The sequence below is a fragment of the Bos indicus x Bos taurus genome, chromosome 8 (assembly GCF_003369695.1).
Source record: "Bos indicus x Bos taurus breed Angus x Brahman F1 hybrid chromosome 8, Bos_hybrid_MaternalHap_v2.0, whole genome shotgun sequence".
NCBI lineage: Eukaryota > Metazoa > Chordata > Mammalia > Artiodactyla > Bovidae > Bos > Bos indicus x Bos taurus.
In genome coordinates this window covers 24,714,706-24,738,137 of record NC_040083.1, presented here as the reverse complement: position 1 = coordinate 24,738,137, position 23,432 = coordinate 24,714,706, and the positions used below count along the sequence as shown (strand labels likewise).

At 36.3% G+C, this 23,432-nt stretch overlaps 1 protein-coding gene across 2 annotated transcripts in view; it reads left to right on the top strand.

The window, feature by feature from the left end:
• The window catches only part of DENND4C (DENN domain containing 4C), a 117,852-nt gene that overhangs the window by 50,920 nt on the left and 43,500 nt on the right, over positions 1 to 23,432 (top strand). Inside the window, exons 11-20 of one of the 2 annotated variants that reach the window (XM_027549160.1) lie at positions 2,845 to 2,945; positions 3,518 to 3,736; positions 9,318 to 9,463; positions 11,163 to 11,198; positions 11,288 to 11,418; positions 13,257 to 13,389; positions 15,531 to 15,737; positions 21,923 to 22,051; positions 22,236 to 22,380; positions 22,656 to 22,802. In XM_027549160.1, the coding sequence (XP_027404961.1) occupies positions 2,845 to 2,945; positions 3,518 to 3,736; positions 9,318 to 9,463; positions 11,163 to 11,198; positions 11,288 to 11,418; positions 13,257 to 13,389; positions 15,531 to 15,737; positions 21,923 to 22,051; positions 22,236 to 22,380; positions 22,656 to 22,802 (1,394 nt within the window). The remainder of the gene's footprint in view (positions 1 to 2,844; positions 2,946 to 3,517; positions 3,737 to 9,317; positions 9,464 to 11,162; positions 11,199 to 11,287; positions 11,419 to 13,256; positions 13,390 to 15,530; positions 15,738 to 21,922; positions 22,052 to 22,235; positions 22,381 to 22,655; positions 22,803 to 23,432) is intronic. The other variant, XM_027549161.1, reaches the window with a different exon arrangement.

Sequence of the window (23,432 nt, the reverse complement as noted above, 5' to 3'; positions counted from 1 at the left end):
ACATTAGGGTTTGTTTATCCATTCTGAATGTAATAGTTTGCATCTTCCATCCCCAAACTCCCAGTCCATCTGTCTCCCTCCCCTGTTCCCCTTTGTCAACCACCAGTCTGTTCTCTGTGTCTGTGAATCTCTTCCTGTTTTGTAGGTAAGTTCATCTGTGTTGTACTTCTAGGGTTTTCTATATAAAGTATCCTGTCATCTATAAAGAGTAACAGTTTGACATCTTCCCTTCCAATTTGGATGCTTAATTTAACAGGAAGGATGTCAGCTTTTCACCATTGAATATGATGTTAGCTGTGAATTGTCATATATGGCCTTAATTATGTTGAGATTTGTTCCCTCTGTAGCCACTTCATTGAGAGTTTTTATGGTGGTGGTTGAATTTTGTCATTTGCTTTTACAGTGTCCGTTGAAATGATCACGTGGTTTTCCTCTCCTTTTGTTAATGTGGTGTGTCACGTTGATTGATTTCTTTATATTTAACCATCCTTGTGTTGCTAGAGTAAGTCCAACTTTATTGTGGTGTATGATCCTTTTTATATATTGTTGGATTTGATTTGCTAATATTTTGATGAGAATTTTTGCATCTATATTCAAAGATATTGGCCTGTAATTGTCTTTTTTGTAGTGCCTTTGTCTGGATTTGATAACAGGGTATTGGTGGTGATGAATTTGAGAGTGTTTCATCCTCTTTAATAATTTGCAGTACTGTTAGAAAGAGAAGTTTGGTAGAATTTCCCTGAGGAACTGCCTGGTCCTGGACTTTGTTTTCTGGGAATTTTTTAAATTGCAAATTCAAGTTTAGTACTAGTGATTGGTCTGTTCAGAGTGTCTGTTTTTCTTTTTCTGCCTTTAGAATTTACTGTTTACTTTTAACTTCTGCCATTTTAAGTATGGTATCTCTTGATGTGGGTCTGTTTGGGTTCACCTTGTTTGGGATCCTCTGTGCTTCCTTTATCTGGATATGTTTCTTTTCTCAGGTTTGGGGAGTTTTTAAGCTATAATCTACTTAAATACATTTTTGACCCCCTCTTCTGTTTTCTGGTACCCCTCCCTATAAGGTGAATATTGGTACATTTAATGTTATTCTTGAGAACTCTTAAACGGTTTCCATTTTGAAAAATTTGTTTTTCTTTTACCTCTTGTTAGTCCCAGCAGTTCTCCAAACAGGCTTGTCTCCCCTGCATAGGATTCCTAGACTGGGGTGCCCTGCATTTGACTCTCACTGCTCCCTCCCCTGGGTGGGTGTCCACCTTATAATCTTCTTTTTCCTCTGAGTCCCCTCCATGGACACAGGTCCCAACTCAAATCACTTTTCTTTCCTTCCATGTGTATCTGTCTTATTGCCTTAGTGGTACAGTAGTTCACCTGCCAGTTTTCAGTTAGTTTTTCATGAGAATTGTTCCACGTGTCAGTGTATTTTCTGATGTATTGATGGGAGAAAGTGAGCTCCATATCCTCTTAGTGCACCTACTTGATCGATCTCCACTGTGGACATTTAGATTTACTTGTCGCCTGGAAACAATGAACTACTTGGCAAGCACTAAATATTTCTTGTAGTACACATTTTGTTATTTTTTAGTAACTATCCCTAAAAAAGTTACTTCAAGGTTGCATATACTGTGGTGCTTTGGAAGTTATTTTGAAGTTGTAACTCAAAGATTTACCCCATTTTATTTGCTATTCTGAATAAAATAATAGAGATTGTTAATTTTGCCCAGGCTTAAATAACTTCTGTATAATTTCTATAGATCAAAACACTATTTATAAAATAGTTTTGAATGTTTAATTATACAATTATGAAATGTTCTAGATACCAAAGAATTATAGAGAATAATGTAAATAATTTGCATGAATCTTCCACTAAGAGTCCAGATTCCACCAATACACATTATATTTATACTAGTATAAATGATGTTTTGTTTTGAATGCTTTAAAAGTTTTTACGTTTGTACAGTTTTCTTTTTTTTTTCAATTGTATTTTTATTTTTTAACTTTACAATATTGTATTGGTTTTGCCATATATCAAAATGAATCCGCCACAGGTATACATGTGTTCCCTATCCTGAACCCTCCTTCCTCCTTCCTCCCCATACCATCCCTCTGTGTACAGTTTTCTGATTTGCTGTTTTCCTTAGCATTTTCTGTGAGCATTTCTATGTTGATACATGTAGCTCTACTTTGTTTTCAGTATTTACCAGTGTTGATGGCTATTTAGATTGCAGTTAAATTTTAAAGTACGGACAAAGCCTCTATGATCATTATTATGCATATTTCTTTGAATATATGGTTAATATACTCAAAAATATCCCTGAAATATATACCTAAGAATTTAAGATTCTAGCATTGATATTGGTAAGTGATATAGCATTAGCTCCAGCTCATGGTTGGCACATAGTGCTTTCATCTTTGTAGAGTTTGTGACTGTTTGTAACATATAGACTGTATGTTACTGACTCTGATATTTGTTGAGATTTGCTTCTAATAGGTACTTTTAAGTCTCAAGTCAGTTAAGTTTAACACTTAAAATATTATAATTCTAAAATGTAACTTTGAAACAAGACTTGTGTTATATTCATGACTCCAGTTAATGAAAGTCTGTGTTGGAGGGTTAGAATGAGATGACCAAATTTGGCTGAGGTTGATTGAAATGAAAAGAGAACTTCTTGGAAATCACTTAAGAATTTAAGTGATCATTTAAGTGATCATTGAAGAATGCAGACTCTTAAATTGTAACGTCAGTATAAATACCCTTTCCATCTTCTTTTTTAGTTTGACATAAGAATTTTGTTTAAGTAAAGACAGATTATAACAGACTTTATTAATTATGTTGTTATTTAATAGATCAGATGAAAAGAAGAACATGAACTGGAAGCAGCTTCCCAAAAAGCCATGCAAAAATCTGATTAGCACCTTGAAGAAATTGTATCCCCAGCTATTCTCAGGTAAATGTGAGGAAAAGGAGTTTTTTTTAAACTTTTCATTTTATATTGAAGTATAGCTGATTAACAATATTGTGACAGTTTCAGGTGAACAGCAGAGGGACTCAGCCATACATGTATCATTCTCCCCCAAATTCTCCTCCCATCCAGGCTGCCACATAACTTTGAGCAGATTTCCCTGTGCTATACAATAGGTCCTTGTTCATTATCCATTTTAAATATTGCGGTGTGTACATGTCAATCCCAAACTCCCTAACTATAAGAAGGGATATTTTTAATGAAAGAATGTATATAAAAGAATTCTTGTTAAATTTAAACGTAGTTTTGCTGTGTTTAATGGGAGTCTCATTGCAAAACAAATTCCAGTAGTGAGAGATTACTATGTGGTTCCTGGTGTCTGAGCGTGCTCTCTGTGCCTCCCTGTGAGCCTCTGCCAGTGAACCCTTCACGCTAATGCGGAGAGGAGTTTCAAGAAGCCATGGGCTCTATTTTGACAATTCCCTTAATTGTTGAGTTATTATATATGTATAACATTATGTATTAATGTCATTTATTTCTCTTTCTTCATTTGTCAGTTCACCGAAAAACTCAAGAAGGTTCAGCAATTGAGATGACTCCAATTGAAGCAGATTTCTCTTGGCAAAAGAAGATGACACAACTTGAGATGGAAATTCAAGAGGCATTTTTGCGCTTTATGGCATCGATTTTAAAGGGCTACAGAACATATCTCAGACCAATCACAGAGGCTCCTTCAAATAAAGCTACAGCTGCTGATTCATTGTTTGACCGACAGGGTAAGTAGCATTGAAAATATAAATACTTTTTATTGAAATGAAAAAATTTTCTCTTTGGTAGTACTGCCAAGAAGTATTTACTATATAAGATCTTAGAAATTTATATTAAAATATGGTGATCTTCTGTGTATTTGTAATCTAGTTCTATGAATAGAATTTCTTTTGACTTTTATACCTTATTTTTCTTCCTGAGAAATTTGAAATTGGAGGTGTTTAATTATGAAATGTCAAAGATGTTGCTTATATTTATAGTATTCTGTGACCAGTTATCTCAGTAGAATGAAGCTGCTCATTTGCTTTTAGGTGTTTTCTCAGCTTTATATAATTTTTGACCTTATACATTTTTGGCTTTACAGTATTCTCTAACAAATAGTTTTTGGAATAAAGCCACCAGTGTTTAAAATTTTTTGAAAAGTACAGCCTTGTTCCAGAGGAAAATACCATACTCATTCTCTTTAGTATTTGTAGTTTTAGGAAATTACAAAGATTTGTGTTGGTATTCAGCAGTTCTTATATATATAGTGGAAAACTTACAGATACATCAGTATTCATAACGATAATTATTTTACATATCTATAGTTTGGCCCTGCAGTTATTGTTTTTTTTAATCTGTATTTCCCCAATAATCCTTTTATCTTTTCTCATTTCTGGTTTAGGATGACTTATTTCTCAAATATTTAATTACCACTTACTAAGTCCAATTAGTTATTATTTAGGGATATCAGTCAGTCAGTCAGTTTAGTCTCTCAGTCGTGTCCGACCCCATGAATCACAGCACGCCAGGCCTCCCTGTCCATCACCAACTCCCGGAGTTCGCTCAGACTCACATCCATCGAGTCAGTGATGCCATCCAGCCATCTCATCCTCCGTCGTCCCCTTCTCCTCCTGCCCCCAATCCCTCCCAGCATCAGAGTCTTTTCCAGTGAGTCAACTCTTGGCATGAGGTGGCCAAAGTACTGGAGTTTCAGCTTTAGCATCATTCCTTCCAAAGAAATCCCAGGGCTGATCTCCTTCAGAATGGACTGGTTGGATTTAGGGACATAGAGGAGTATAAAATCTATCTTCTTGGGATACCCAATGGAAAATAATTTAACATGTTTTAAGAAATAGAACAAATACTCAAGAAAAAGATTTTACATAATCATTCAGTGAGAGGGCATAAACATTCAGAAAAAGGAAACATTCTTAAAGATACTCATCATGAACTCTTTGGAAGACTTCATGAAAGAAGAGCATGACTTTAAAGAATGGATATAATTGCTATAATCAACCTGCTGCTACTACTGCTAAGTCGCTTCAGTCGTGTGCGACCCATAGGTGGCAGCCCACCAGGCTCCCCCGTCCCTGGGATTCTCCAGGCAAGAACACTGGAATGGGTTGCCATTTCCTTCTCCAGTGCATGAAAGTGAAAAGTGAAAGTGAAGTCGCTCAGTCGTGTCCGACTCTTATCGACCCCATGGACTGCAGCCCACCAGGCTCCTCCATCCATGGGGATTTTCCAGGCAAGAGTACTGGAGTAGGGTGCCATTGCCTTCTCCGATGATCAACCTGGGCAGCATATTAAATAGCAGAGAAATTACTTTACCAGCAAAGGTCCGTCTAGTCAAAGTTATGGTTTTTCCAGTGGTCATGTATGGATGTGAGAGTTGGACTGTGAAGAAAGGTGAGCGCCGAAGAATTGATGCTTTTGAACTGTGCTGCTGGAGAAGACTCTTGAGAGTCCCTTGGACAGCAAGGAGATCCAACCAGTCCATCCTAAAGGAAATGAGTCCTGAATATTCACTGGAAGGACTGATGCTAAAGCTGAAACTCCAATCCTTTGGCCACCCGATTCGAAGAACTGACTCACTGGAAAAGACCCTGATGCTGGGAAAGATTGAAGGCAGGAGGAGAAGGGGAGACAGAGGATGAAATGGTTGGATGGTGTCACTGACTCATGGACATGAGTTTAAGTAAACTCCAGGAGTTGGTGATGGACAGGGAGGCCTGGCGTGCTGTGATTCATGGCGTCGCAGAGTTGGACATGACTGAGTGACTGAACTGAACTGAAAGATTGATCCATGGGTTCAGGTGTTATCAGACTCATTCAATTCATTATAATTTCCCCATCAGCCTTTCATTTAATTATATTAGTAGCCTTTACTGATCATTGCCTAGATCCATTAGAAGAAAAGACTTCTTGTTACTGCTTGGTAGGAATTATTTATTTCTGTTTTATTGGAGCTTTTCTCAACTAAGTAATATTTCAAGGTGATCTAGTAAGGACAACAGCATGTGGAATGCCCTGAAGCATAACAGAAAGGGTGGAGGAAAAACTGACCTTAAAAACCATGCTTGAAATGCTGGATGAAAGCCAGATCGTGTTGGCTCTTTTAGAAACAATGAAGGATTTCAGTGTTTATTCCAAGAGTAATCGCAAGTCAGTGAGGGATATTTAAGTAGGTAATAGGATCAGGTTTGCATTTGTAAAACAAACAAACAAAAAAACCTCTTTGACTCCTCTGCAGAGGTTCAATTGGAGGCACCCAAAGTGTGGATCTACTTATTAGTTGATTATTGCATTGGTTCAAATGAAGTGACCTGGATTATTTGATAGCATGAATGGAAACGTGATTTTTAGGATGTAAATTGAATAGAGCTTGGCAATTGAATATGGGATGTAAGAGGGAGATGTCAAGAACGACTTGGAGCTGCATGTCTTTAACAACCAAGTGGATGGTTTATTGTTTATTTAAGGCCCTTTATTGAGAAGAAAAATGGCAGAGAGGGGAAGGATCTAATTATTTGTTAAGGAAAAGTTTTTCATTTTATTTATTTATTTTGTTGAATTATAACTGATGTGCAGCATTTATATGTTACAGGTGTACAACACAGCATAGTAATTCACAATATTTGCAGGCTATACTCCGTTTATGGGGGCTTCCCAGGTGGCACTAGTGGTAAAGAACCCACCTGCTAGTGCAGGAGATGTAAGAGATGCAGGTTCAGTCCCTGGGTTGGGAAGATTCCCTGGAGGAGGGGATAGCAACCCACTCCAGCTTGTTGCTTAGAGAATCCCGTGGACAGAGGAGCTTGGCAGGCTGCAGACTGTAGAGTAGCACAGAGTTGGACACGATTGAAGCAACTTAGCCACAGACACGCACACACGCCCTCCATTTATAGCTGTTATAAAATACCGACTATATTCCCTGTGCTGTGTGTCCTCATAGCTTATTTATCTTATGCATGATAGTTTGTACTTCTTAATCCCCTACCCCTATCTAACCCCTCCCTGCTTCCCTCTCCCCACTGGTAGCCACTAGTTTGTTTTCTATATCTGTGAATTCTTTTTTTATCATATTTACTAATTTGTTTTATTTTTTAGATTCCATATATAAGTGATAATATAGAGTATTTTTCTGTGTTTCACTTGTTTCACTAAGCATTAAACTCATCTGTGTTGTTGGAAATGGCAGAATTTCATTCTTATTTATGAATGAGTAATAGTCTATTATGTATATGCGTGTGTGTGTGTGTGTATCACAACTGCTTTATCCATCCATCTGTTGACTAGTTAGGTTACTTCCTTGTCTTGACTATTATAAATAGTGCAGCTGTGAATATTGGGGTGCATGTATCTTTGTGAATTAGTGTTTTTGTTTTTTCTGGATATGTATCCTGGAGTGTGGAATTGCTGGATCATATGGTAATTCTATTTTTAGTTTTCTGAGGAACCTCCATACTGTTTTCCACAGTGGTGCCATCAATTTTCATTTCCACCAACAGTGAATGAGGGTTTGCTTTTCTCCACCTCCTCACTAACATTTGTTAATTTTGTCCTTTTTGATGATAGCCATTCTGAAAGGTGTGAGATGATGTCTCATTGTGGTTTTGATTTGCTTTCTCTAATGATTAATGATATTGACCATCTTTTTATGTTCTTATTGGCCCTCTGAATGTCCTCTTTGGAAAAATGTTTGAGGAAAGATTTTTAAAATGAGAGAGACTTGAGTATACTGGTTACTAGCTAATAGAATCTTCCAGAGAACACTGAAAGAGCTGTATCCCAGGCTCATGGTGGGCTTGGCCTTAGATAGGAGGGGAGGGTCATACTCACTGTAAAACGTGGTAAGGAATAAATGAAAGCAGAAAGAGTCATAGATTTTATAGTGAGATAATGTAGTTCTCACTTAATGATTTCCATTTTCTCTGCAGTTTATCACCATGCAGGGATGAGGGGGAGAACATGGAGGGAGAACATTTAAACACTGAAAATAACTGTGAAAACACGAGTAAAGGAAGTTCAGACTCCAGAAACGTAGTGTGATTACAGGTCAGGGATAAAGGTGTAAGTTAAGTGGTTTTGATTCACCTAGTTATGTAACTCCACCCCCCACCACCCACCCAACTTGCGCTCAGCCACACTGGTGCAGATCCAGAGAAAGCAGACAATGTATTGCTCCAGAGCTAGGTTATACTAGATGAGTTTGGGCATAAAAATTGAGAGTGTTGACAAAATAATGAAAATGGACATGGAATCAGTGTTAAAGACATGAAGATAGAAGGATGTATGTAGAATGTATGTATGTAGAATGTAAAAGGGTGAATGGATTGCATATTATCCCTCACAAAAGGCTTGGTAGGAAGAACTTAAGCATACCAGATAGACAGGAGTAACAGAGAGTAACTTGTAAATTAGAGATTTGGGAGGCAAAGCTGTTTATAGTTCTACGAAGAAAAGTCCAGGGAGTATGAAGCTATGTATAGAAGTTGGTGATTGATGTGGAGCTGGGAGAAGGCAGTGGCACCCCACTCCAGTACTCTTGCGTGGAGAATCCCATGGACGGAGGAGCCTGGTGGGCTGCAGTCCATGCGGTCGCTGGGAGTCGGACGAGACTGAGCAACTTCCCTTTCACTTTTCACTTTCACGCATTGGAGAAGAAAGTGGCAACCCACTCCGGTGTTCTTGCCTGGAGAATCCCAGGGACGGGGGAGCCTGGTGGGCTGCCGTCTATGGGGTCGCACAGAGTCGGACACGACTGAAGCGACTTAGCAGCAGCAGCAGCAGACCATAGATTATTGAAAATTAAGGAATTTAAAACTCTGAAATGTTGGATGGTTGGGTTTTATGGGTGTTGAAGAATGATGATAGGACGAGTTGGAGAGAAGACTTTGAATTAGGTGCCCTGCTCTTCAGTGGATGAAGGAAAGAGTATTTCTAAAGTCAGCAGCTGTCTACAGTTAGTCGAGGAATGGATAAAATAAGAGCCAGAAGAGCAGACGTGTTTATAAGATGATACAGAAGTAATTGGTAGCATTGCAGAGGAAAGATTTAACCCTTCCTGCTTTAGAGTATGTAGAGTATCAGAAATTTTCTACTTGAGATCTGTAGAGCTAGAGACTCCTTTTAGGAGATTCATATTTCAGTGAAAAGGTTAATGGTATAAGTTAAGAGTTTTCATGGTTGAATTAGGCATAAAGGACTATGGTCCCTTTATATATGTATGTATATAAAGATAAAAAAGTATATATAAAAGTTTAAAAATAATACATCTAGTTCTGCTTTGAAATCTGAATTTAATTCTAATTTTATTTTCTGCAGGATTTTTAAAAAGTCGAGATCGTGCCTATACAAAATTCTACACCCTTTTATCCAAAACACAGATTTTTATTCGTTTCATTGAAGAATGTAGTTTTGTAAGTGATAAAGATACTGGATTGGCTTTTTTTGATGACTGCATAGAAAAGGTAAAAGTTTGTCCTGTAAATCAGTATTAAAGAAAAGCTTTAATAATTTGTTTATCTTTATAATCATTATTGTTTTATTAGCCCGAATGATCTGAGGAAAGCATTGACGTTCTGGTGTTCGTGTGTGTGTGTTTGTGCACATGAGCACACACGCAAATGTTCAGTGCTACACTTAATGTAAGAATTGTTTCCCTTTGTGGTGTCTAATACTACCAAACATAGCTAATTTTTCTCTGAATCTCACTTTTGTTTTGTATCAAGTACTAAGAACATCACTGAAACTCCTGAATCATTTTTTTTTTTTTAACATGACTAAGATAAGATTTAGTAGTTCATTAAAAAAAGTTTAGTTTTGGGAATTCCCTGGTGGTCCAGTGATTAGGACACCTTGCTTTCACTGCCAGGGGCCCAGGTTCAGTCAGTATTCAGGGAACTAAGATTCCACAAGCCACACAGGGCAGCTATACAGAAACCCCCAAAAAACAAACCAAAAAAAAAGGTTAGTTTTGTGGGTAATGGAAATCCTGTGGGGTTTTTTTTGTTTGTTTGTTTTAGTGTCTTTCCAGATACTTTTGCTGATATTTCTTTTGTCCTGATGGAAACTTTGGGAATATGTTAAGGCTTTACTTATAAAAACTTAAAGTTGACTTTTTAAAATTTATTTATTTTTGCCTGTGATGAAGGGCAGCATGAGGCATTCATGCTGCATGCAGGCTTTTTCTGGTTGCTGAGTGCAGGGGGCCACTCTGTAGTTGCCATGTAAGGGCTTCTCTTTGCAGTGGCTTCTTATGTTGCGGAGTATGGACTCTAGGGTGCGAGGGGTTTAGTACTTACAGTACTCTGGCTCAGTAGTTGTGGTGCACGAGCTTAGTTGCCCCACGGCATGTGGAACGTTCCCAGACCAGGGATCAAACCCGTGTTCTTTGCATTGACAGGCAGATTCGTAACCAGTGGACCACCATGGTACTTCTATGTTGATTTCTGACAGTGATAGCTCACATATTTTTTCTCATTTTTCGTAGAGCTCTTATTTTTGCTAGGTGGGTTGTAGGACTTATTGTTTATGCAAACTGTATTTATAAAATTAGAGATTGTATCAAAAAAGGTAGAATATTATGACATTGTAATTTTATAGGCTCCTAATGATTTGTGTATCTTAGAAGACTTGCATAATTTTCTCCCATTACATCAGTGTGATCTGAAACTCTAGGAATACGATTTAAACTTTTCAACTTTTTTGTTTACTTAAATAGTCCAATAGTCCAATATCATTCAGTTAGAGAAGCTTGGATATTGTCAATCATGCTTGTTTGGAAAATTCCATGGACTGAAGAGCCTGCGGACTACAGTCCATGAGGTCGCAAAGAGTTGGACGTGACTGAGCAACTAAGCACAGATATTATCAATCAGTAATGCAGGAGTTTGTTAATAATGAAATTTTTGGTTTGAGAAATCAGGTTCTTATGATTGCCTATCTTTTCCTTCTAAAGAGGGATATATGAACTAGTCAAAATGAATTGTTTTCTATCCTAATAGTCAAAAGAGAAATATTATACAAGTATGGGGTCCACCAAATACATTGTGAAGTGTTTCATATCTGCCTGGTATTAAAAAAGAATAGTTTTTTAAACTAGAATTTAAGATAATCTCTATTAAATTCATAGTAGACATTTTCACTGAGAATTCCTTTTTTTCCTAGTTGTTTCCTGATAAAGGCACAGAGAAAACAGACAAGGTATATTTTTTTCTTAAATACAAGTTTCAACATTTTAGAATCAGGTCTTGCTGATATGCAAATTAATTGAAGAAAACCATTATTTTTAGGTTGACGTTGATTCAGCAGAAGATACCAAATTGATAGAGCTAGACGATTCACAGAAAAGTGAGCACACTGTATTCATAATGCCACCCGAGCCACCTCCTGATGACGGAAAGGACCTGTCACCCAAGTACAGGTACCAGGAATGGTTCTGAAGTTGTTTGGATACCATTTAATAGCTTGATCTTTTGCAACTATTAGTAGATACGTATATTGATCATTTGTAAAGGTCATTTTCAAAATGTATTCTGTGAACTGGTGGAGATGAATATTCTGTGGAGATACCACCAGGGATTGTAATTTAAGAACTGGACTGCCCTGTTTGAAGGGAAGCCAGATGCTGATCACTATTAACCTAAACATTTACCGCATTTTAATCTTTAAAATTTTCATTTCTGAAGAAGAAAAATGTTTGTGAGGATCCCCTCCTTTTAGGGTGTTTTTGTTGTCAGTGAAAAACTGTGAAATTCTTATGCATTAGTAAGCTATCACTTAAAAGTAGAGGGCCGGGAATCACTCTTTATTAAAATAAACTTAGAGAATTTTATTTTTTTAAGAAATTAAAAAGTTTGTTATTATGATCATGGTAATACTTTAATACATTCAGAAAACCACACAAAAATAATTAGCACATCATTTTAGCACTAATACTTAATGTCTGTTAATAATCATATATGTATGTTTTTGTCTTTTTTGTACATATATTTGAATTTACTGAAAACAAATATTAGTTCATCTTGCACATATTTGTTGTGATGTGTGTGTACCTTTAATGGTCTGAACATTTTTCCATGCCAATAAATATTTTTGTGCCATGTCATTTTGAGTAACTACATTGCATGCAATTAAACTAGTTTCCTATGGAATTCATTTGTAGTTTTCTGCTATCTATATCTTTGTGTGTACACACTGTTACTTTCTTAGGCTGTATTCATAGAAGAATTTCTAGGGCAGTGGGAATATAAAAGAACTGTTTCTAAAAATAAAATTAATATATAATCTTACTAGGACTACATAAGAATGAAGACTGTATGCCTGAGATTGAGTGATTTAATTAAGTACTCTTTTGATTGCATGTCAATTATAGAAAGAGAGCTCTTTTTTTACTTTGACTTTAATCACTATACATTGGAATGCAGGTATTGACAAATAAGTAAATCAGGTGTTGACAGATAAGTATATCAAATAGGAAAGGTAATATATTTCAGAAGGAAATTGGCCAGAGGAAATAAGTAGGCCGTTTCTGAGAAGAAATCCCAATAGTCAATAATATGAAAGTATGTTAAGCTTTTCTAGTATTTAAAGAAATGCAAATCAAATGATGAGTAGAAGCATTTTTATTCTATCAACTTGAAGATATGAGTATAACTTTTCTGGAAATAATTTGACAGTGATTATAATAATTTTTATTTTCTTGATAGGCATTTACCATAGAAAACTCTTATAGGGTCTTATTCTAAGAAATTAAGCAAAATATTCACAAAGATAAAGGTACAGAGTTGAAAAACAACCTACAAATGTTCAAACAGTAAAGAATTTGTTAAATTATGGTACATCCCTAATATAAAACTATTATGGCATTTTTCCTTTTATATGAATACAAGGTACTTTTATAAAGAAACAAAATTACAAAATATATATACTAAATGTTTTAATATAAATTATCATTGAATACATGTGTTCTGTTGAAAGAGTTATTAATTCTTCAAAGTCAAAATATCAGGGTTTTCTGTGTTTTAGGCATTGGTTGAAAATAACATATAGGATGGGGAGGAGCCAAAGTCTCCATGTAGATAGTCTACTTATCTTATAATTACATCATCCTACATATCTGAAAAAGAAATGTGTATACAAGGATTTTGGAGAATAATGTTGGTTACATTTGAGGTTTAGAAATATTTACCTAAATTCTGAAATAATGTGAAGAGTTAATGTATTTTAAATCAGCAGTTCTATTTTTGCTTTTTATTTTAGTTACAAATACTTTCCAAGACTGGACCTTAAGCTTTTTGACAGACCACAGGAGTTGAAACTTTGTTTTAGTAGACACCCTACTGGCAGTAGCATTACAAACAGTCCAGCTCTCATGGCTAAGAGAACTAAACAGGTCAGATATTCTTTATCTAATTTAAAATGTAAACTATGTATATATGATATGTAGCTCATAGTTTAGACTTATCACCCACAGGAATTATTTGAAGATCCACTATGGTTGTTAATGAATTAAAATTGATTTTTTGCAACCCTACTTACAATTTGAGGGTGAAGGTTTTGAATGCTTATGTTTATGTTCTAAGAGAAGCTTGGGAACTAAATACAGTTTTAGAAAACTTTATTGAAATATAATTCACATGCCGTACAATTCACTCTTTTAAGTATACTCTCTGGCTTTCAGTACATTCACAGGGTTGTGCAGCTACCACCACAGCCAATTATAGAACATTTTCATCACCCTAAAGAGAAAGCCCACATCCCTAAGCTGTTAACTCCCCTAGTTCCTCCATCCTCCATAGCCTCAGGCAATCATTAATCTGTTTTCTGTCTCTATAGTTTTGCCTATTCTGGGCATTTCATAAAAATGGAATTGTACAGTTTGTGGTCTTTTGTGACTGGCTTTTTTCACCTAGCATGTTTTTAAGGTTCATCAGTGTTGCAGAATGTATCAGTATTTCACGTATTTTTATTGCTGAATAATATTCCATTGTGTGGAATATTTTATCCATTCATGTACATGTGGTTGGTTCTTTGTTTTTGGCTATTATGCATAGTAGTCCTGTAAACATTTGTGTACAAATGTTTGTGTGGTTATGTTTTCATTTCTTTGGGTATATGCCTAAGTAGAATTGCTGTGTCATGTAGTTACACTGTGTTTAACCTGAGAAATTGTCAAACTATTTTCCAAAGTGGGCATACCATTTAAAATTCCCACCAGCAGTGGGAATTTCACCACATTCTTGTTATCGTCTGTCTTTTTGGGTTTAGCCATCTAGTGCATACGAAGTGGTATCTCATTGTGATTTTAATTTTTACTCATGGTTAGTATAAATATATTTTATACTGAATATTACATTATAAAGGGAGTTAACTTAGGACAACCTCGACATCTTGCTTTAATACTGTATTTGATTTAGGTATAAAGAGTTAAACTATGGTTAGGTGCAAGTTAAAATCAAACATCCTTTATATATATACACATATGTATATACTGATATTTGGGGGGTCTCCAAAACATGGAAAATTTCAGAATGAAATTCTTAGTTCCGGTTTTACCAGTTCGAGTGCAGTCCCTCAAATCCTAGAGGTAACTTGAGGTGGTCTTTAATCTCATATAGTACACAGTTCTCTCAGCGTGTCTGAGGGGAATTTTTAAAAATATATGTACTGTTATCAGCTTAATAAAAGGCAAGTTTTTTAAAATGGGAGAATTTTGCTACTAAATCTCTAGATTTCATTTGCCCCAGAATTTTCTTTCCAGGCACATCTCTCGGAAATAGAGCTCATAACAGTATGTGTATTTAGAACACATCCAGCAGAGGGGTCTGTAATGCAAGGCTGACAGTGTCAGTCTGACATGTGGAGGGCTCTGTAGTTTCTGAATGTCTGTAGAGTTCGATAAAGCTCAGCAGATTTGATGCCTTTTCTATCTTCCGCCTAAATCAGAATGAAAATCAGAAGTAGAAAATATACCTATCAAACTATTAGGTAGGGATGTCTTTCTCAGAATATGTTGCCTGCAAAGGAATAGGTGATTTAAAAGAATCTGTGATGGAATTAACACAGAAGGTAGATATAAATCTTGGGGAATAACTCAGCACTCAGAACATCTTAAACATTTTAGTTGGGAGAAGAGTGAAAAGGCTCTGACTTTTCAAGAATGATATTATAGAACTCATAAGCTATGAATGGCTAAATCCCTTTCATTCATCAAGCATTTGAGTGCCATATCTGTGAAGAGCACTTAATTACCCATTATATTATTATCACATGAATGATATCCATTTTTAAGGAATTTCTATTCTCTTGGGAGATGCATGCTTGCCAAAAAAATAGTTAAAACAGTATAAAGTGCTCCTATAAAAAGAACCATGTGGCACTAAGTAGGAAGCCATTCACAAAGCAAAAATATGAAATGCTTGATTTCAGAGTCAAATTTTACATTAAATTCTTCTCTCCTTTTTGCTTTTCATTTTTCCTGTCATCCTAATAATTTTAATGAATGTCATAATTTTTTATTTATTCTCTTTCTAGGAGATAAAAACAGCTCATAAGTTGGCGAGGAGATGTTACACAAATCCACCACAGTGGGCCAAGTGTCTCTTCAGTCACTGTTACAGTTTATGGTTTATTTGTCTCCCAGCCTATGTTAGAGTTTCTCATCCTAAGGTCAGAGCACTTCAGCAGGCATATGATGTGCTTATTAAGATGAGGAAAACAGATGTGGATCCTCTAGATGAGGCAAGTATAACACTGAGTTGTTACTAAGATAAATTCTATTTATATTTTTAAGAAAATTTAGGTCTCAGTTGCTTTCAGTAACCTCAGGTATTTTCATTAAACTGTTACCCTGTTTCATAGAGCTAATACCTATTGTTTATTTTTAAATACATTTATTTAAAAGTTATTGCTTTGAAATTCAACAAGGATTGACTTACTTGGACCAGATTATTTACCCTTGATAAATAGAAAAAATATTGATTATTTTATTCTTGAGATAACTTTACTAAGAAGCAAATAGGCTTTTAGTAAGTGGCTTTCCACTTAGGACCTGTGTCGTAGGTGGATTACATAACCTATCTGTGATTCAGATATTATGTATCTGAAGCTGGAGGTCTGAGTTGCTCAGCCTTGGCACTGTTGACATTTTGGCCCACATAATTATTTATTGTGAGGTCCTTTCCTATACATCTAGAATGTTTAGCAGTATCCTTGGCTCCACCCACTAGATGCCAGTAGCTCCATGTAATAGAAACGTCTGCAGTATAGTGATATTTAGTTCCTTTCCTCAGATGGTTAATTTCATGGTTAAATCTGTTAATGTACACGTGTCTAGATGAGTACCTGATAGTCAGTGCTCAGTCAACAATGTGCTGAACCTCTTCAGGCTCAGAACCATCCTCAGAGATAGGCAGCAGTGTTATCCAACAGACAGCTGAAGAAACTGAGTTACTGATTTAGTTCTCCTCTTTATTGTTTTTCCCTTAAAAAATTATTTTCGTGTTAAAATAACTGTAAATGATATAAGAACCAGATTAGAATTTAAAATATAGTTGGAATAAAAATTCAGAGTAATGGGTATTTGGGAAGAAGGAGACAGCACAAGATTTGAAGAGAAATATAATTGAAGAAGGGCACGTGATAGAGTAATTTTTATGTTTAATTTTTTCCTCTTTTAAAATAAAAAAGATCTGAATCTAATAAAGCATGTACCTTATTAAGATTTAATAATGCTTGTAACCACACTGAACTTGTTTTTCTCAAAGTATTATCTGTATGTTATAAAAAAACTTCAAATACAGAGTTACAGAACAAATACTAACATATCCATTCTCACATTTGATTACATATTCTCTCATCTGATGTTTATAAAACTGTTCGGAAATTAAAAGTGTTTGATCAGTATTAGTGTTTTGTACCTCATATGTTTTTAAAATTTTATTCTGATAGAGTTAGTTTTTGTATCTTAGATATATTTTAGGATATATTTCAACTTTGTAAAAGCATATCATATTTTTAAAGTGCTTTAAAATATGCTCCATGAGAGAGCTAGTATTAGTTGTTACTGCACTGTAAAGTCACAGCACATTACTTGGTTAAGTTTCTTTGGTAAGTTCATAAGACAAATTTCCTGAAAAGTTGTTTCCTCTATATGTATGTGTTAAGGTTCTACGGTAGTTACAAGTAAGTAATTACATTTTCTTGTTTTCTAACATGCAGCAGATACGACTAGTAAGCTAAAAAATGTTTTTAGATTATTTTCCCAATAAACATTCTGATAGGAGGCTTAAAATTTGGAGGTTAATTTGTTGTATTCCTACTTATAACAAGTTATATTGACAGATTTGTAGTCACCTGAGATAATTACATCTCTACAACTGGAAGAAAGAAGTGTTTATTTTAAAACTTTAAGGATATATATTTGCTTGACATATTTGATGCATTTTATTTATGGATTACATATAGGATTGCACATTAAAATTTTTCACAATATTTTTATGTAATTATTTCCTTTGGTATTCCCAGCAACTCTTTGAGGCAATTATATATTATAATGTTACATTTTACAAAGAAAGAAAATTTGAAACTTAGATGAATGACACATATATAAGCCCACCTAGCAAGTAAGTGGTTTTGATTTTTAGGTTCATACTCCATTAGAAACCACTGTCTCATTCATATGCTTAATGTTTGTTTTAATTTGACAGCTTTGTGATCTGCATGTTATGTTTGTAAAACTTAAGACAGCTTAACTCAAATACCATCCTAGGTACCTTGGCAAGGTTATCTGGAAAACCAGGCTCAGATGGACCGCTCTTCCTCCATATAGTCTCAGACCCCTCCATGTGATACTTGGGCTTTTCCTATGATAGCTTAGCACTCCAAGAGCATGTGTTTCAAGAGAGAGAAGTAGAAACTGACCTTTCTTAAGGCTTAAACCAGGAAACTGGTACAGTTGTCACTTCAGGCAAATCCTATTGGTCATGCAATCTCAGAGGCTTTCCCCTTCAATTCAAGGAGAAGGGACAGAGCCCTCTCAATGGGAGGAGTAGTAAAGAGTTTGTAGCCATCTTTTATCTACCATAGATATCCAAAAGGTATCATGTTGTAGGCAACAACATACTGCAATTAAAAAATTATACCCCTGACATTTTTACTGTTTCTTTAGTTTGGCGTCTGCCTCTTATACAAGTAAGCCTGGAAGTTTGAAGGAATACTTTGTCGACTTCAGAATAAATTTTTGAGAATGGTTTTAGGAAATCCAGATTAATCCCAATTTGACACAGAAAGTAAATTATTTCTTCATGACTCATAGAATCTTAGAGTCGAATAGAACTTGAAGATATTTTAGTAAAACTTCAACATAAAACCTGAGATGTTGGAAGTCTGTAACATATGGGACCTTGTCTGTGCTTGAGCTGGCTCTGTTAGAAAGTATGTTTTATGCTGAGTTCAGTTCCACCTCCTTATGGATTTTTTGGCATTGTAGAAGTTGTCAGTGAAGTGACAACACTTCAGATATTTGAAGAACTCTCTTGTGCCACATTCTTCTTAATCATGGCACGCGTCTTTTATATAGTAAGAGTTTTCTTTAACCTAGTCATTTGTGAAGTTGCTCTGATAATTTCTGAACTCTTCTGCTTCTGAATTAAACTCTTCATTTCTAGCTATATGTATGTGTGTACACACACACACACACACGCATACACATCTTTATGATCCTCTGCTTCTTCACATCTCTTTCCTTCCTTCATCTCTTGAGTTAAATATGCTTTCTCAATTCTTTTTTCTCTTCCCTTTTAAGAGGCCACAACTTGGCTTTATGTTACTGCTCACAGTTGTTAAACAACCCTGTTATAAATAGAGACATTTTACAAATCCCAAGAAGAGTAGCTTTTTCTTTATATTTTCTTATTCTCAAATTAAGCTATAGTAGTTTTTGGCTGCTGTGTTCACTGCTCTTGTAAGCTGGCTAGCCTCTTTGCCAGGGATCCGTAAAATTACTGTCTCGTTCTTCATGGTTTCTACTGTTGTCTTCCAAATGTGAGATTCTAAACTTTTAGGAGTTGCCAGTTGGATTGTCCTCTTATGATCAATTCTACCCCTCTTCACTAAACACATTTTCTCAGCAAAGCCTTTGCTAACAAGAGAAGACTCTACACATGGACATCACCAGATGGTCAACACCGAAATCAGATTGATTATGTTCTTTGCAGCCAGAGATGGAGAAGCTATGTACAGTCAACAAAAACAAGACCGGGAGCTGACTGTGGCTCAGATCATGAACTCCTTATTACCAAATTCAGACTTAAATTGAAGAAAGTAGGGAAAACCACTAGACCATTCAGGTATGACCTAAATCAAATCCCTTATGATTATACAGTGGAATTGAGAAATAGATTTAAGGGCCTAGATCTGATAGAGTGCCTGCTGAACTATGGAATGAGGTTCATGACATTGTACAGGAGACAGGGAACAAGACCATCCCCATGGAAAAGAAATGCAAAAAAGCAAAATGGCTGTCTGGGGAGGCCTTATAAATAGCTGTGAAAAGAAGAGACGTGAAAAGCAAAGGAGAAGAGGAAAGATATAAGCATCTGAATGCACAGTTCCAAAGAATAGCAAGAAGAGATAAGAAAGCCTTCCTCCGTGATCAATGCAAAGAAATAGAGGAAAACAGAATGGGAAGACTAGAGATCTCTTCAAGAAAATTAGAGATACCAAGGGAACATTTCATGCAAAGATGGGCTTGATAAAGGACAGAAATGGTATGGACCTAACAGGAGCAGAAGATATTACGAAGAGATGGCAAGAATACACAGAAGAAATACACAGAAGAACTGTACAAAAAAGATCTTCACGACCCAGATAATCACGATGGTGTGATCACTGACCTAGAGCCAAACATCCTGGATTGTGAAGTCAAGTGGGCCTTAGGAAGCATCACTACGAACAAAGCTAGTGGAGGTGATGGAATTCCAGTTGAGCTATTCCAAATCCTGAAAGATGATGCTGTGAAAGTGCTGCACTCAGTATGCCAGCAAATTTGAAAAACTCAGCAGTGGCCACAGGACTGGAAAAGGTCAGTTTTCATTCCAATCCCAAAGAAAGGCAATGCCAAAGAATGCTCAAACTACTGCACAATTGCACTCATCTCACACGCTAGTAAAGTAGTGCTCAAAATTCTCCAAGCCAGGCTTCAGCAATACGTGAACCATGAGCTTCCTGATCTTCAAGCTGGTTTTAGAAAAGGCAGAGGAACCAGAGATCAAATTGCTAACATCCGCTGGATCATGGAAAAAGCAAGAGAGTTCCAGAAAAACATCTATTTCTGCCTTATTGTCTATGCCAAAGCCTTTGACTGTGTGGATCACAATAAACTGTGGAAAATTCTGAAAGAGATGAGAATACCAGACCACCTGACCTGCCTCTTGAAAAACCTGTATGCAGGTCAGGAAGTAACAGTTAGAACTGGACGTGGAACAACAGACTGGTTCCAAATAGGAAAAGGAGTACTTCAAGGCTGTATATTGTCACACTGTTTATTTAACTTATATGCAGAGTACATCATGAGAAACGCTGAACTGGAAGAAACATAAGCTGTAATCAAGATTTCCAGGAGAAATATCAATAACCTCAGATACGCAGATGACACCACCCTTATGGCAGAAAGTGAAGAGGAACTCAAAAGCCTCTTGATGAAAGTGAAAGTGGAGAGTGAAAAAGTTGGCTTAAAGCTCAACATTCAGAAAACGTAGATCATGGCATCCGGTCCCATCACTTCATGGGAAATAGATGGGGAAACAGTGGAAACAGTGTCAGACTTATTTTTCTGGGCTCCAAAATCACTGCAGATGATGACTGCAGCCATGAAATTAAAAGACGCTTACTCCTTGGAAGGAAAGTTATGACCAACCTAGATAGCATATTGAAAAGCAGAGACATTACTTTGCCGACAAAGGTCCGTCTAGTCAAGGCTATGGTTTTTCCTGTGGTCATGTATGGATGTGAGTTGGACTGTGAAGAAAGCTGAGTGCCGAAGAATTGATGCTTTTGAACTGTGGTGTTGGAGAAGACTCTTGAGAGTCCCTTGGACTGCAGGGAGATCCAACGAGTTCATTCTGAAGGAGATCAGCCCTGGGATTTCTTTGGAAGGAATGATGCTAAAGCTGAAACTCCAGTACTTTGGCCACCTCATGCGAAGAGTTGACTCATTGGAAAAGACTCTGATGCTGGGAGGGATTGGGGGCAGGAGGAGAAGGGGACGACGGAGGATGAGATGGCTGGATGGCATCACTGACTCGATGGTCGTGAGTCTGAGTGAACTGCAGGAGTTGGTGATGGACAGGGAGGCCTGGTGTGCTGCGACTCATGGGGTTGCAAAGAGTCGGACGTGACCGTGCAACTGAACTGAACTGATGTGTTTTCAGCTTTCTTCTTTTTTAAGACCTGGGTCTATAGAATTCTTTTTGTTATGTAGGCATCCTAGAGATGCTGCTTTTAATTCCTTTAGCATAAAATATAAAACATGATTTAGGAGAGAGTCATTTTAGTCATGTGTGATTTTAAAATGGTACGGAATGTGGTACGTGGCTTGGCACAGTTTAGGCACCCGCTTAAAAATACTGTGCAAATGAATTCCTTCTCATATTATGGAAAATAATAGTGGTCTCTTTGTGTAAATTTTGTTACTGAAACCAATGTTATGTGTGCCCATAGGTCTTATATGGAGAAGTTAATAGTGCTGGTACTTCCATTAATGAATAGGTTTTTAGAATAGTTTACTGAGACTCTCAAACCAGAACAAAGGACAAAAGAGTAATAACTATTGCTTGATAACTTTGACAGGAATTGAGTGAAGTCATTTAAAAACCTTTACAAGGCACAGACTAATATGCTAATGCTCTGATGTTATTTTTTGTTAGGTGTGCTATCGAGTAGTGATGCAACTTTGTGGACTTTGGGGTCATCCTGTTTTAGCAGTGAGAGTTTTATTTGAAATGAAAACTGCTAAAATAAAGCCAAATGCTATTACTTATGGCTATTATAATAAGGTAAGTAGGATTGACATTAGGCAATATATGCTGTTTATTAAGACTGATAAATTTCTACACATTTTATTATTTAGAAAACTTAGAGGTTTGGGGGTAGAATTCCTTTTGTATATATTATGTGTGTGTGCATTTAAAAATTTAATATTCCTAATAATCATTATTTTAACCGTTATTTTACCTTTAGGTAGTTTTGGAGAGCCCGTGGCCTAGCAGTACCCGCAGTGGTATCTTCTTGTGGACGAAGGTACGGAATGTGGTACGTGGCTTGGCACAGTTTAGGCAGCCGCTTAAAAATACCGTGCAAAAGTCACAGGTCTCCTCAATATCAGGTAATACATGTGATTGGAAAGATAACTTTCTTGCTGAACCATAAGTTTTATAGGCATATGAATTTTTAATTATATGAGGCAGAAAATAGAGGTGAATTCTAGTTGATATTTTCATATACTACTAAAGATAGAGGTTGCTTTAGCCCCAAATTATTTTCTTCTCTCACAGATTTAGAAAGTATTCTGCAACTTTAAAAGAACTGTGAGTCACTCATGTTTAGTTTCAGAGATTACCAGTGCATGAGTTACTGAATTGCTGTTGTGCTTGTCTTCAGCTCCCCAGAATGCCACAGGTGGAAGTGATGGGGACACGGTGAGCCACGGTAGCGTGGATAGTTCTAACGATGCTAACAGTGGGGAGCACACAGTCTTCGTCAGAGATTTAATCAGGCTTGATTCCGCTGACAATCACTCTAGCACAGGTACTAAAATCTGGATTCACTAACCCTTCACTTAACTCTCACGTTAAGTCTTCCATTTTTCAAAAAAGCTTTTACCTTCCTCTTTCAAGCTCGTGCAGTACGAGTACCTTAAAAATACCATGTATAAATAAGGGGAGAAGGTAGACCTCTGGCTGCAGACCATGTCTCTTTATTTCCTGTAGTATAAAATTAACTTCGGAGTGCTGTACAAAAGGCTCTCAATGGTACTTTGTGTTTGTTCTCATTAATTTGTGCAAGTATATGCTATAATTGGTAGGAATTATATAATAGGCCTTTTGTTTTAAGTATTGTGAGCTGAGAAAGTTGACTGATAGTAATGCAAATTGCAAGTCCTTTTTTCATTAAGTGGATAATAGTTATTAAATATTTGAATTATGAATATTAAAAAGGAATGAGAAGAAGTCACACACCATGAGAAAAAAGTATTCTTTGCTTGGTCATTACCTTAAATTACACTTTTTAAAATCTGCAAAACTGCTGAAGTTTTGTAGTTTTACATACAAAGCCATGGGCATTCAAAGCTCTATCCTCTGAAGTTAGAAATAAGCTTAATTAAAGTAGCATATTTTACATGTGTGTTGCACATCCTTCTTGTGTTTTTTCTTTTTG